The sequence below is a fragment of the Haliaeetus leucocephalus genome, unplaced genomic scaffold (assembly GCF_000737465.1).
Source record: "Haliaeetus leucocephalus isolate CR32 unplaced genomic scaffold, Haliaeetus_leucocephalus-4.0 Scaffold0, whole genome shotgun sequence".
Taxonomy (NCBI): domain Eukaryota; kingdom Metazoa; phylum Chordata; class Aves; order Accipitriformes; family Accipitridae; genus Haliaeetus; species Haliaeetus leucocephalus.
In genome coordinates this window covers 11,495,639-11,509,146 of record NW_010972436.1, presented here as the reverse complement: position 1 = coordinate 11,509,146, position 13,508 = coordinate 11,495,639, and the positions used below count along the sequence as shown (strand labels likewise).

General features: G+C 40.7%; 1 protein-coding gene across 1 annotated transcript in view; it reads right to left on the bottom strand.

Moving 5' to 3' along the window:
• The window catches only part of GPR158 (G protein-coupled receptor 158), a 205,327-nt gene that overhangs the window by 43,266 nt on the left and 148,553 nt on the right, over positions 1–13,508 (bottom strand). The window contains exon 6 of the mRNA XM_010582222.1: positions 7,757–7,866. Coding sequence (XP_010580524.1) covers positions 7,757–7,866 — 110 coding nt within the window. The remainder of the gene's footprint in view (positions 1–7,756; positions 7,867–13,508) is intronic.

Genomic DNA, 13,508 nt, shown 5'->3' with positions numbered 1-13,508 from the left:
GTTCCACCGACCACTTCTGTCCTTCCCATGTAACGAGAAAAAAAACAGTCTGTAGAGCTACATTACTTGTATTGCAAATGCATGCACAAATGCATGCCCACCTGGAAGGAAGATGCTGCTGTATTGCACCACAACACAAAGTTTTGCCTCCTGAGGGGGTCCTGGGCTTGGGTAAGGTCTCAGAGAGGATGGGTTCCAGCTCCAGTTCCAAAGTCCTTCTGCTATCATGTAATCTGATGTGCAAAACCAGCCCTTTCTCCCATTATCGCACATGGTGCTCTTGCATGCCATCAAGACATCTGAAAGGTATTGTGATACCTGTGGACCATTGCAGGGGGCCTTCCAACCCACTGTTGTGGGGTTTTTTTAATCTTGATAGCAATATAATTTAATATTAAAACACCATATACTTTCTTTATCTTCTCTTTGAACTTTCCTTAGCCAAACTCAGTCTACTATGATAAAGCAGAATGTGTGCTATATTAAGGTGATTAAAAAAAGCAGCCCATGGAACTGTACAGCGGTATCTACAATATTTTTATATAAATTAAATATTAATAGGAATATGGATGAGAATATTTTCAGGATCACAGTACTCTAATAATCTTACATACTTTATATGCCACTGATTTTTTTGCTTAAAGATAATGTTTATTAGTCCCACTTCTACACTGTGCTTCATCAAGATTAATTCTGCACCGAGTGTCTTAATAACAGTTGTGCTACATTTTATTAGTTTATACATATGAAAGTAGATATTTTATTCAGAAATATGAAACAGAAACATTATGCTGTCTAGTTAAGGCTAGTTATTGCTTGAGAATGGCAGGGATACAAAAGAGCTAAATAGGGTTTTAATAATGCAGATTTCATTGGGAAAAAAGCCACAATAAAATAGAATATGACTGTTATTTAATCTAGAAGAACTACGAAAATGAGAATTTCATCCTGAATGTGCATCATGTAGGAATGCTATATGGAATTTACTAAACTCTCTAAGTTGTTGTCTAAAGACCTGGGTTTTTGTATACCATAAAAATAAATAAACAAACAAGCAAAAGTTTGCAGCAGGCAAGAGAAATGAATTATACTCAGGAAATGAATTAATTAGGCTAAGACATGCTAACAAGAAAACAGATTTTTCCATGACCAGTCTAATTAGTGAAACTTCATTCCTTATGAACTCCTACTGTATGCGCATACGCTTTTCCAGCAAGTCCAACTCCCTTCCTCCCTAAACGGCATCTCCCAGCCTTCCACTCTGCCCCCAGCCCTTAAAGCCCCCGTTTCTCTGCCTTTTCCTCCAACAGACAGGCACAGGGCACAGCGCAGGAGCAGCCAGCAGCACGTGCCCACTGACCACCCAGGGCACATCAGGCGGAGAAGGACCTGCTGATGCTGCGGGTTTCAGCCTTCAATCTGCAGGAACATTCATAAGGTCTGTTTTCTACCCCAACACTGTTTTCCATAAAGCTTTGCAGGGCTTAGTGTATACAACCTCTTCTTCACTGTTATCTTTGAACTCTCTTTTCATAAAAAAGAAGCATCCGTGATGTGAGCTTCATATGATGCAAATGACAAGAATCCACGCACATTTTCCGTGTGCTGCTTTCCTTCTTCTTTAAACAAAGATGGGTAAACGTGCTACATGTTGAAAAAGCAGTGGAAGAGGACAAGGATGCCTTGCTCTCACAGAAGATTTAATTTTTCTTAATTAAATTAAGTTCACAATAAATACAAAAAGTACCTGATGCCTTTCTTTTTTCCCCATGTCTCTTTTAGCTGAAACTAGGTACCTCCCTCTCATCTGAGTCATCACTACAAGAAAACAAAGCTGGTGATAGTGAGGTGACAGTAATGAAGGAAGGCTCTTTTTTAACCCTTATGGTTTCTGCACTGCTGCTGGCTCTGATATTCAAACCAGCATCATGCAGCTCTCGCATAAACACAAATTGAAGAGAAAAGGCAGAACAGGGAGCTACAGCTGCAAGAGCATCAAAAAGGCATGGAGCTCCAGGAGCCCACAGCAAAACATATATGGCTGTGAGCCCTTCTCTGCCAAGCACTGGCAAATTTTGGAACCTTCTTGAGTTAATTTTCCTTGTAGAAGAGAAACTGGCAGTACAAAACAAGAATCTTCTCAGCGCAGGATGTTTATTTTCAAAAGTCCAGCTGCCCTTCTTCCTGAAGCCGGAACGATAACAAGCAGTGCTCAGGCAACAATGTTCAGCCAAGGCTTCAGACTGGGTGTCTCTCCCCTCTCCAGAAAAATGTCTTCACGTCTTCATCTCCCTCCCTCCAGGGATCTGCACAGATTTGTGTGCCAGACACATCACTTACTGCTTCTCTGATGGCAGCTTCATGTCTGACCACATACTCTTCTCTTCTCCTGCTTAAGACAATGCAGTCAGAGACCAGGGAAACTGCACATTGAACCTCCTTCTGTGAGGTTGCATGGAACATACAGAAACATGGTGTCACTGAGCTTTGTTTGCATTATCAGGAATTAAAGTTAATGGGGAAACTTGAGATTACACCTTTGTTACGTAACTGCACAAAACTAACCTCAGTTTTTATCCGGTTTATCTGTTAATTCAAACCCAATTCCTACAAAAAGCCATCTCACCCAGGAGAGGAGTACTTTAAAGTTTATCAGCCTTGCAGTCAATTCTAACTCAAGTTGCAGCCTGCCCGCTTTCAGGAGGAGAAGAGGGGAAATCACTCATTTGTAGACAGTTCCACAAATCCCTCAGAAGGAGAGGCAGACAAATTCTCCTTCCAAGGCCTGGGCAAGATTTATAGCAAGTTTCAGCACAAAGAACCATGGAATAGATCCTATAACATACACCCATAGTGTCCACAGCAAGTTTGTCTCAGGATGGTTGGTCTTTAGAGGGGAGTTCACAGTGACAGGTCACTTGGCTTTCTTGCAGCTGATGCTGTGATTTATTTTGTGGGAATATAATAAACAGGAATAGCTGCCCCCATGCATTTCCCATAACATCACAGGAACTGTATTTACAAAATGAACAGAGCTGCATAAATACAACAAAGATCAAACTTCTCAGGTGTTAAAATAAACTACTTCCAGGGAAGAGAAAGAGAAATGGTCAGAATGGTTATAGTAAGGCCCCATGGTGTAACCATCTCTATGGCTTGACTAAACCACCCCTTTTCCTGCCTTGCAAACAGACTCAAACACCTAATCCTGCCAGTCAAGTTAAAGCAGTAGAAACCCAAACAATTTCACAATGCAGTATCAGACCAGAGCTCAGGACACTGCATTTCTGCAACAGTAACATCTGCCTCCAAAACAATTTTTCCCCTTTTTTTTTTTCCACATGGGATAACAACCGCTACAGACCACACCCAGTGGCAAAATCCAACAGAAAAATCCATCTGCCTGAAGCCACTTCACACTTGCTTTCCATAAGAAAAAAGCAAGTAATTTGATAGAAATTAAATCTCCCACTTTTCTGGAGGTTTCAACCAAAATGACCACAACGGCTTGACTCATTTCAAAAACAAAGGGTAGCTCACTGCTACAGCCGATAGCCATCTCACTGTCCTTGCCCACCTACTGAGGTTATACAGTAACCACTACTCCGAGACAAAACTTCTCTCTGCGGTACTTCATCACTAGTGCCCCTTTTCATGGAAACATCGGGTAGTGGCGTATTGGCATTATGGAACTATCATCTATTGGCACTATGAACTGTGAAATATTGGCCTAGGGACCACCCAACTGTACAGGCTCCAGCTGCTGAGGCACCTTCTGCCCCTTTCTGCACCATGTTCCCAACAGCCACTTCTAGCTGGGATCATCTGTATGTTCTTTCCCTCCCCTAGCTACAAGAGGAGGTTACGCCATGTCCTCCTCTTTTATGTTCTCACTGTCAATGCTCACCTCCACTCAAGTGCTTCAAGAAGCAAACTTACATCTTCTTTGGATTCTCTGCTAGCACGAGTCTCCTCTTCTGTAAGACACCGAGCCACGACACATGACATGCTGCACCGCACACTACCCACACTGCTCTTCTCCTCTTTTCTTTATCACCTACAAAGACCTGTAAGAAGCGCCACTACTTTCTCTGACTGTACCAGATGGCAAGGCACAGCAATGGCAATCTTAGCACAGCATTTAGGTGAAGTACAGAATTGCCTCATAGTGTTAACATCTTCTTGTTCCCCCCCAACACGCCCATCCCACCATCACTACTTAAAAAAAGACCATTGTCTGTCATTGCCTTGTTTTCCATATCTGGAACATTAATTTCTCCATACCTTCTCATTCTCCTCACTTCCTCACTCTCCTCCTTTTTTTCTTACTAATATAAGAAATGGAGACTCCGAAAACTAGAGACCCCATTCCTGGGTTTCATTCTCCTAAAATGTGTGTAAGCTATCCTACGTATATACACATGCACATATACATATATGTATATCTGTATGTATATACCTATAGCTTTCTTCCATTCTTATGCTTTAATCCAGAATTAAGGATTCTGTACTGATCCTGACACCAAGATGGTAGAAGTTCACAAATTATTAAAAATAATGAGATAACCTGTTCATAAAATACAGGACTTGAAAAAGGACACAGTCTTCAGTCCCAGAAATATACTGAAAGATGCAACATCAGCAGCTCTTTTAAACTGAAAAGGTTAAATTTGAAGCATCATTATTTCTTGAGAGCATTATTTTGAAGAATTCACTGTTGAGGAAAGTATTGAGTTTTATGTTCAGCTAGATTTCTTAAATTTAGATTTCTCTACAGCTAGATTTCTTAAATTAAGCTCATTTCCTTACCCCCATTCTTCCACCCCCAGAAACATCAGCTCATTATTTTAAAAATGCACAATGAGTGAGAAAGAGGCAATTTAAGATGAGGCACTGTAGAAATTGACTGTGATGGGTGTACAAAGAATGAAGCAGTACATGACTTCCCTGTTCTTTTACTTTTCCTTAAGCATCTGCTTTTGGCTACTTTTCTGATTTCTCCTTGATGCTTGACCCTAACGAAACCTCAAAGACCTCCTCAGGAAGTGGGGAGCTACAGGAAAACAAAGTCACAAAGAAAAGAAAGTGTTTCCAGTGCCTCCTACCTGGCTTTGGATAACCTTCATGCTCCAGTGCTACTAAAAGCACCTCATTTGTTGAGAAATACAGCTTTAGACTTTCTGGTTATCATTAACAGCTGCTTCTACACAACATTGGATTTCCCATTAAATTTAGAAAAATCACAAGTTCCTTGCTAGGAATCAGTTCTTTCCCCAGGCAAGACACAGGTTACCTGCAGGAGGGAACCAGTGCTTGTCATGAATATTTGTGGTGTCTGTAGTAAGCCATTCTTCAACCCTGCAATGCCTGTGGATTAAATTACATCTGCCAAAAATGTCTACCAAATTTCTATTAGCATCATATTATTCCTAATTAGCATAACTGTTGCAAATGTATATAATAAAACATATATCTAACTTGACTTGGTCTTCTGCAAGGCATGCTCCCTGACTGAAATATTCAGTACTAAAAAAAGACCACAGTATCATGAATGTAGGAAATGAATGGTCAGGATACCTGGGTGGAAACCAAGGATAGATTCCTAGAGAAAGTAATTCTAGATTAATATACTGAATAGGGTTTTTTTTCTCTTCATGATTCACAAAGAAATATAGAATTATTCAGGTTGGAATTACCTTAGAAGGTCACCCAGTACTCACAGCAGGCTTAACACTGAATCCAGACCAGGTTGCTCAGGGCTTTATCCAGTTGGGTCTTGAAAACCTCCTAGTATGGAAATTCATAACCTTATGGGCTACCAGCTCCACTGCTTAATTACCCTGATAGTGAAAATGTTTTCCTTGTATGACATTGACACTGATGCTAATTTATATATTGTATAAAGTTGAAATCTCCCATTTCAATCTGTTGTTGTCTTTTGTTCTCCCAGTATATGCCACTGTAAAGAGCATGGCTCCATCTTCTCAGTAACCTCCTTATAGGTGTTGGATAGCTGCTGTTACGTCCCTCCAGCACATCTCTTCTCCAGGCTGAACAAGCCCTGCTGCCTCAACCTCTCCTTGCAGCACCAGTGCTCCAAGCTCTGACCATCCTGATGTCCTTTCACTGAACTCACTCGAGTTCAGTGATGTCTTGGGCAAGTCCAAAACTGGACACAGCATTGCAGGTATGGTCTAAGGCATGCTGCGTAAGGGAGAATAATCACTTCCCTCAACCTTCTGGCTGCTCTCCTGTTGATGCAGTCCAGTCTGCTGATAGCCTTCATTGTTTTATGCTGATCAAGGCTGAGGGCGTAGTTCACTCTTGGTTTCTTATTCAGTCCTTGTCCCATTTGCTGACCCTGTCAGCACAGGTGCAAAGTAACACTGAAGAGCTGAATGAGCAAAGCAGAAGTGCAAGATTTTCTGCCCCATTTTGCAGAAATTCATATAAATGGAAGATCAACTGCCCTGTCAGGATATTGCTTCCTCAAATCACGTAAAATCATATAAACAGCCTGTTAGGGTAGCAGAACTGCAATGACAATGTGAGTCTTCCATAGTCTTAGGCTGTTTCTCTATATATCTGAGCTATAGATAACAAACCATCCAAGCAAAGTCACCAGTTCTGCTACATCTTTTCTACAGTGCTCTAGTTGTTATTCTTTTTGCATCAGAAATTGTTCATCCCAGAAAAAGGGTGTGGGATTTTCTGGATGATTTTCAGTGCAAAGATGTGGCCAGACATAGCATTATACAGTCAGAGTTTACCAGCTACAGTGTACACTTGTAACCAGGGCACAAATAAAAGGGAGCTGCAAGAAGAGGCTCTATTTCAATGGGAAAGCACGGTTTTCCACCGAAAATGTGACAAGCCAACAGTGCAACATGAAACACAAGATATTCTCAGTCCTCATTCAGTTTACAAGTATAATACCAAACCTCCTCTATCTAACACGCCAACACAGTAATGAAACTAAGATAAAGAGATGAGCAAGCCTACTTCATCCAAGATGTTCAAGTACCAATATACACATACTGCATGTCTCTTTGCTTCAATAAAAATACTTGCAGAATCTATCACTAAGTTTTTTCACTAAAGTTTAAAGAGGAAGAAGCATTAGGATTTTATCCAGTATACCCAGAAAAGGCTTCAGTTTTTAAGGGTACTGTAGAAGTGGGATTTGAATCTCTGAATCGCATGTGAATGCACTGCCAACCCCATGGAACCCAGAATTTTCCACACTTTTTGCTGGTGGGAACTGATGCTTGTGAGTGTGTAGCCTGTCTGCTATGATTGCCTGAAGAAAGCAGCCTTTGACTTATGAGCCATAAGAAAACATATTAAGAATATACACCACAGCATATTGTTTTACCCACCATAGCTGTATCTAAACACTTAGAAAGCATCTCTCTATGAACACTTTACAAGGAAAATTTTGAACACTTTTGAACACTCTATGAACACTTCTGTATTTTCCTATATTCAAGGAAAATATATTCACCTTCTGTGAAAAGGGGTTCTTGCACAATTTTACAGCTGATGTATATATTTTTCATCAAACCCTGTCGGCATTCATAGTTCTCTACTGGGATTAGTAGCATATAATTTGAGCAGGAATAGTGAGAAGAAATACCCAGTGTTTTTAAAAATCACAAGCGGCGCTTGATTATAATATTTGCAGCTCTTCCATCTAAGTAACCACACAGATTGCACATACTCCCACAGAGATGGAAATTAATAATATGTGAAATACCTGTGCAGCTTGAGCGTCACAGTTCCATAAACAGTAGCAAAGCCCAGAAGACGAACCCATCTTAGGAGAACACAGCGAAATACACTTGGCTCAAAATACAAAATGACAACCTATAGAACAGAAAGATAGAGAGAGCTTCAGTACTGCTTTAATGTGAAAGTAGTTCTTCATTCAAATGCAGAATAGTTGCAAAACAGGACAGCAGACATATTTCAGCTTGTACTGCTGTATATTTAGATTTTCTAGTAAAGTGATGGGATGATCAGATCAACCAGCTGGCACAGTTCTAGGCACCAACTCCTTTTGAAGGGAGCTGGCAAAAGCCCTGTGACAGACTGTGAAGTGACAACACTTTTAAATGCAATTCCACTGACTTTTCTTAACCAAGTGAAAACATGTACCCAGAGAAGAGGATAGAAGAGACAAGGACATTTTCCTTGAGCTATTTCAGTAATATGCAGCTGGCCTAATTCTGGTTTGATGGACTGTATTTACTAGGTTACACTTCAAAGTCACTCCTTCTAATAAACCTAGCAAAATGATAGCTGCTCATTTTTTTCTGCCAACTATTCTGCTGCACTAAAAATGATTGCACTGTCCAAAACCCCAAAATCTTGATGTCATATTTCACTCTTTCTTATTCTTCTCCATATATTTTCCCTAAGCTATACCAAATCTCCCTATAGATCACCACTGTCTTAACAAAAATAACCTTTTTGTTCACGTATGGATTTCTCTAATCACAACAACAGAAAGGTCCTACTGGCCTTTTGCTCTATCTACCAAGTACCACGCATGAGGACAACACTCAATAAACAGTAACATAAAGCTACTTCTGCAGGTATAGTGCGTATAAAAGCATCACTACCAAGTAAAATGCCACCCTTATCTAAAACAGGGCTGCTCAAATGGTGGGCTCAGTCATGATCTGAACCAGGAGTCCATTTCTTCTCATTTCAACAGACATTGTCCCTGGTGTCCTGAGGGATGACCCCATATTCTTTCCTACTCGTCCGTCCCTGCCAGGAGCCTGCTGTCCCAGGGATTTGGCTGTACACTGCCTTCATCCTACCTGCAGACCCTGCTTGGTCCAGCAAAGCTAGATCCAGTGCATCCCACCCATCTGACCAGAACCTGATGAAAGCCCCAATGCACCGTAGCACAAATTAATTGGGTAATCCTGGTCTAGAGAAGGAAAGCACTGAAACATTTCAGGCCATCTGCCACAGCTTCATTTAGAGTCAGTGCATTCTGGCAGTTGAGGTAGTATTGTGCCTACCGGCTGCCACATGATATTATTTTCCCAAGTAAATGCTTTTCTGTGTGGGAATTCAAGCCCAGGATATTGGCCAAAAGCCCAGGACTACGTCCTTTGGGTGACATAGACATATTTAGGAGAGTGGGGGCAAAAATGGCAGACATGTGGGCTGAGAGAGATAGAAGAAACTGCTGTGCTTCGCTGGCATGTTTTTTTTACAGCAGAATCAAGCTATTTCTTCAAAAAACATGGTTTGTTGAATCAAACCATGGTGCAAAATTTAATCTGCTTTTTTCACTGTTATTGGACTGACATGTTTCAAGGTAGACATTTTCTGGGAATCTGACAAATTCTGCATGTAAGGAAGGGAACAGCGTGCAGCAAAAGGCCCACTTGTCCTTGGAAAATCAGCTGGAAAACCGAAATGCATCCACACACATATGAACATGCTTGGTAAATAGAGCATCCAGCAAGATGCTTCTCAGAAAGGACTGAATGACTGTAATGACCTCTTATCCTAATACACAGTTATAGACATTAGGACAGTTGCAGAACCAGAGCAAAGTCTGTAGCAGTAACCTGCCTCCTGAGGTTTGCCAGGGGGTAGAAAACCCTCTGTTTCATCTTCAATTCTTCCAAACTAGAAAAACAATGTAAAAAAAAGACTGGCATACAAAGACTCTGAACGTTTCAAAGTTGATCTGAAAGCAGAATTTTTCAGATGATTGAAATGGGAAGGTCTGAAAACTTTCCAGGCACAGAATTTTCTGAACAAGGGCAATAGCTCTCTTTGCCACGCAATCTGACACAGCAATTTTATCTGCAGTTGCTTGTTGAAATATTAACTGCTTGTGTCCAGAAAATCTCATTGATTTGCATTGAACCATTTGTATGAGCAGCTGAGGCATTTGGCTAGTTATCAACCAAGAAAACACCACTTCAAATGCAGCATGGTGTGAGCTGGCACGTGGCAGCTCACCATGAAGGCTGCAGAGGCAAGGCTCTGTTGGTGAAAACGATTCTCATTTTCCCATTTGAATGTAGACACATTTTAACTACTCCTTTGCCCAGTGGTCAAGTACATTGCGGAAGTAAGACTTGATCCAAGTTTGATTCCCTTTTAGGTCTTCCTGCGTTTATATGATGGAGAATAGTTACAATGTCCTCCCAAGGGCCAACATCCATTTCTACCTATTCTTCTGTAACTTGCATGAGGTCTGGCATGGACCAAGGCTTTGAACAGCAAGAATTGCTATACTTATGTTTTGCTTGCTTCTTAGGCTTTCCAGAAGGTTATTCTAAGAACATATCATTCCCATTCCCATCAGGGCTCACTGGGATGTTCAGGTGACTGCCCTCTCTAAGCCCTTGTCAGTATTAAGTCTCTTATAAGCACAGTGAATTTTAGTGGCACAATTTTTAAATTGAATAATCTTTAATGGATTGGAGCCAAGGGGCTACAGAAACACTGCCCTGGAAGCTCAGCAGACCAAAAGCCGTGCTCAAGTTTTTCATCTTAGTGGAACTGCATTCTTGCAAAGAATATGCATCTAGCGAAAAGTATGGCTGCTGCACTCCATCTGTCACTCTCCCTAGCTGAAAAACAAACAAAAAAAGAAACATAACACAGAGAAGTCTTGGTTTTGTTTCATATCAGCCTCTTCTACCTTCTGGTTACCAGAACCCCCATTTCCTACTGTCATCCCCAGAGATAAGGCTTCCTTAAAGTGACAAAAAATATGCAGCAAAGGGTTGCTGAGCTCCAAGCTAGGAGCGTAGGATGAGCACAGCATTCACCCACATACCCAGGCTGCTCTCAGCAGAACAAGGGAATCCCTCTGCAGTTCTAAAAGACTAATCTGCCCACCAAAAATTTGACAGTAATTCATTTTCCCTTTTTGCTTTTATAATGCATTAGACCATAACAGCAGCATAAATCTCATTAAAAATGCTTAGAGGTTTTGCTGATGGATGTCACTGTATGTAAGGAAATGTGATATCCCCTGTTTTGCCAGCTCCTGAAATCCATTTAAATACTAGACATCAGTTTCTGTTCCTTAAACAACAAAAGTCCGGGGAAAAAATATTTGGAAACCAGAAGAACAGAAGTCAAACAGTACCTGTTCATATACCAGTTACTGCAGCTGTGCGTGAGACTTCATAAACTATGGCTCATCTTTGTCATTTGGACAAATGCATTTAGATGTTTGCTTTTAACCTCGACGTGTTTTAAGCTATTATTACCCTTTCCAAAACATTGTCCCACTAGTCACGCTACCACTTGTGGAGTCAGAGATGAAAAGACTTTCTAAGGTCACCAGCTAACTGTCAAGTATGTTTAGAGCTGGAGAATTACGGACATGGAAGAGAGACTTAGCTTGCTGACACAGCGATCAGCCAGCTCAGTTTTTCAGCTGACATGATGAACAGACACACACGCTCTCTAAAGACAACGGCTAAAGTCGATACAGGCACCTCGCCCACTACAGCAAATTTTTATTACCAGGACAGGTAGGACAGTAAAGTGCAAAGAGAACTAACATTGAACAATTTAATGTTCAAAAGCATAACAGACATTGTCTTCACAAAAAATGAGCAAATAATGAGTTTTATAGCCTCAGTGCCATTGCTTCTTAAAAGATACACAGCGTTTAGAAAGATTCTTTAAAAGAAAAAAAAAACCAAAACCCACCACTCTGTCAGAGCTCTATAATGTTCATAGTTAGCAATACTTCCATGCAGCGCAAAATATTCTTTTGTTTTTCAGATTAACTCTACTGTGCACATTATAAGATGATTAACTTTGCCCTTCACCTTGGGCACCAGGTCCGGGTGAAAGCATTTTAATTAATACTGTGCAGTTCCCCAGGGTGCATTGAATGGGATTCAGTCTGCCTAAATCAGGGATGTAATTTTTACCTACATTGTAGGGATCTGGTAGATGAGCCCTACTAATGCGAGTTCCATAGATAACCCACAGATAAAGGCAGGTACCTTGAATAAACTTGAAGAAGTTCAGGACTTCAGCCACTTGGACAGAATCTTGGCCTCTTTCAGTCTTTAAATACACATCTCCACCAACTAGAAAGGTACTACAGCATTTATTTTAGGGAATTTGCTTCACTATATGTCAATTAATAATCTGCATTAGGAGGACTAAGCCAAACACTCTGTAGCCAGCTGTAACAATTTTGTAATGTATTTAAGACAAGTTGCTTTTTACTTCAATTCTTAAGCCATAAAAGTCACATGAATAGATCAAAACTTCCTTTTTAATCATCAAATTTCTATACTCCACATTGAGAGGGAATGGGCAGTGCTATAATGTCTCAAAAGATCAGAAGTCAAAGAACAAATTTTAAAAAATACATGGAATTGTCACTGCTACAAATCCTAAACCTAAACATGAAAAATTCTGAGCAGGACCTTAACTCAAAAAGCCCCAAAGTGTTCACTTTTGAACCCTGCTTATTTTTGTCCTCAGTTGTAGAATCATAGAAAGGTTTGGGTTGGAAGGGACCTTTAAAGATCATCTAGTTCCTAGTGCCATGAGCAGGGATGTTATCCATGTTAGATACATGGAAATGAGATACAGAGCTTAGAATTTTGAGCGTCAGCATCATCTGGTTATGGATCCAAGGTGAAAGTCACCTACTTTAGATAAAAGCGATGCAAAAGTATTTATTTTTTTTCTCATTTTCTAATAACCAAATTTCTCTTAAAATTGTGCCCAGTTAACCCAAAAAGCTTTACAGGAAAACTACCTACTTTTTTTTATTTAACTTCAGAATTTGCTGAAAGTACTCTGCACAGTTCAGTGCAGGACATGATGCAGCCATTTAAGATAATGCCTTTTGGGCTAATTCCATTAACAAGCATCTAGGAGATATTGCGAAGAGATCCATCTGATCTGTTCCACTGCCCAACACCATCTGCCCTTGCCTGACTGCAATAGCTGTCTTGGGCTGTCTCTAGGCAATTCTGCTAGGGAACAAGCCATCAGACGCTTCCTCTCGGTATCCTGCTGTTCTTTGAGATGGGCAGTCTTTTCTTCTGCCATGTTTCAGTAGTTTCTTTCAACACATAAAATACCCTCCAGGGTAACCTAGTCCATCAAGTGACCTATTAATGCTTCAGTCCTAATACTGAGAAGGGATTTCCTGCAACAGAGATGCTGTTTGCAATGTTAGATAAGCTTGCCATCCAAACTCATAACAGTCTGGCACTCTGCTTTCTAGAAAAGGGACCAATCCACTTGTATGTGGGCACACTGCCATCTTAACAGATGGGCATGAATGAAGGCATTCATGAGCCTGTGTACACTATGGGCACCACATACCACTGTTCAAAACATGATTCACAGCTCAGAGCATCCGCTTAAATATTAGTGAATGCACAACTCATTATCCAATCCTGTACTACCAACAAATATTTCCGGTGCAACTACACAAAACATTTCAGACGTATGCTAACAGCTGAATATATACCTAGGCT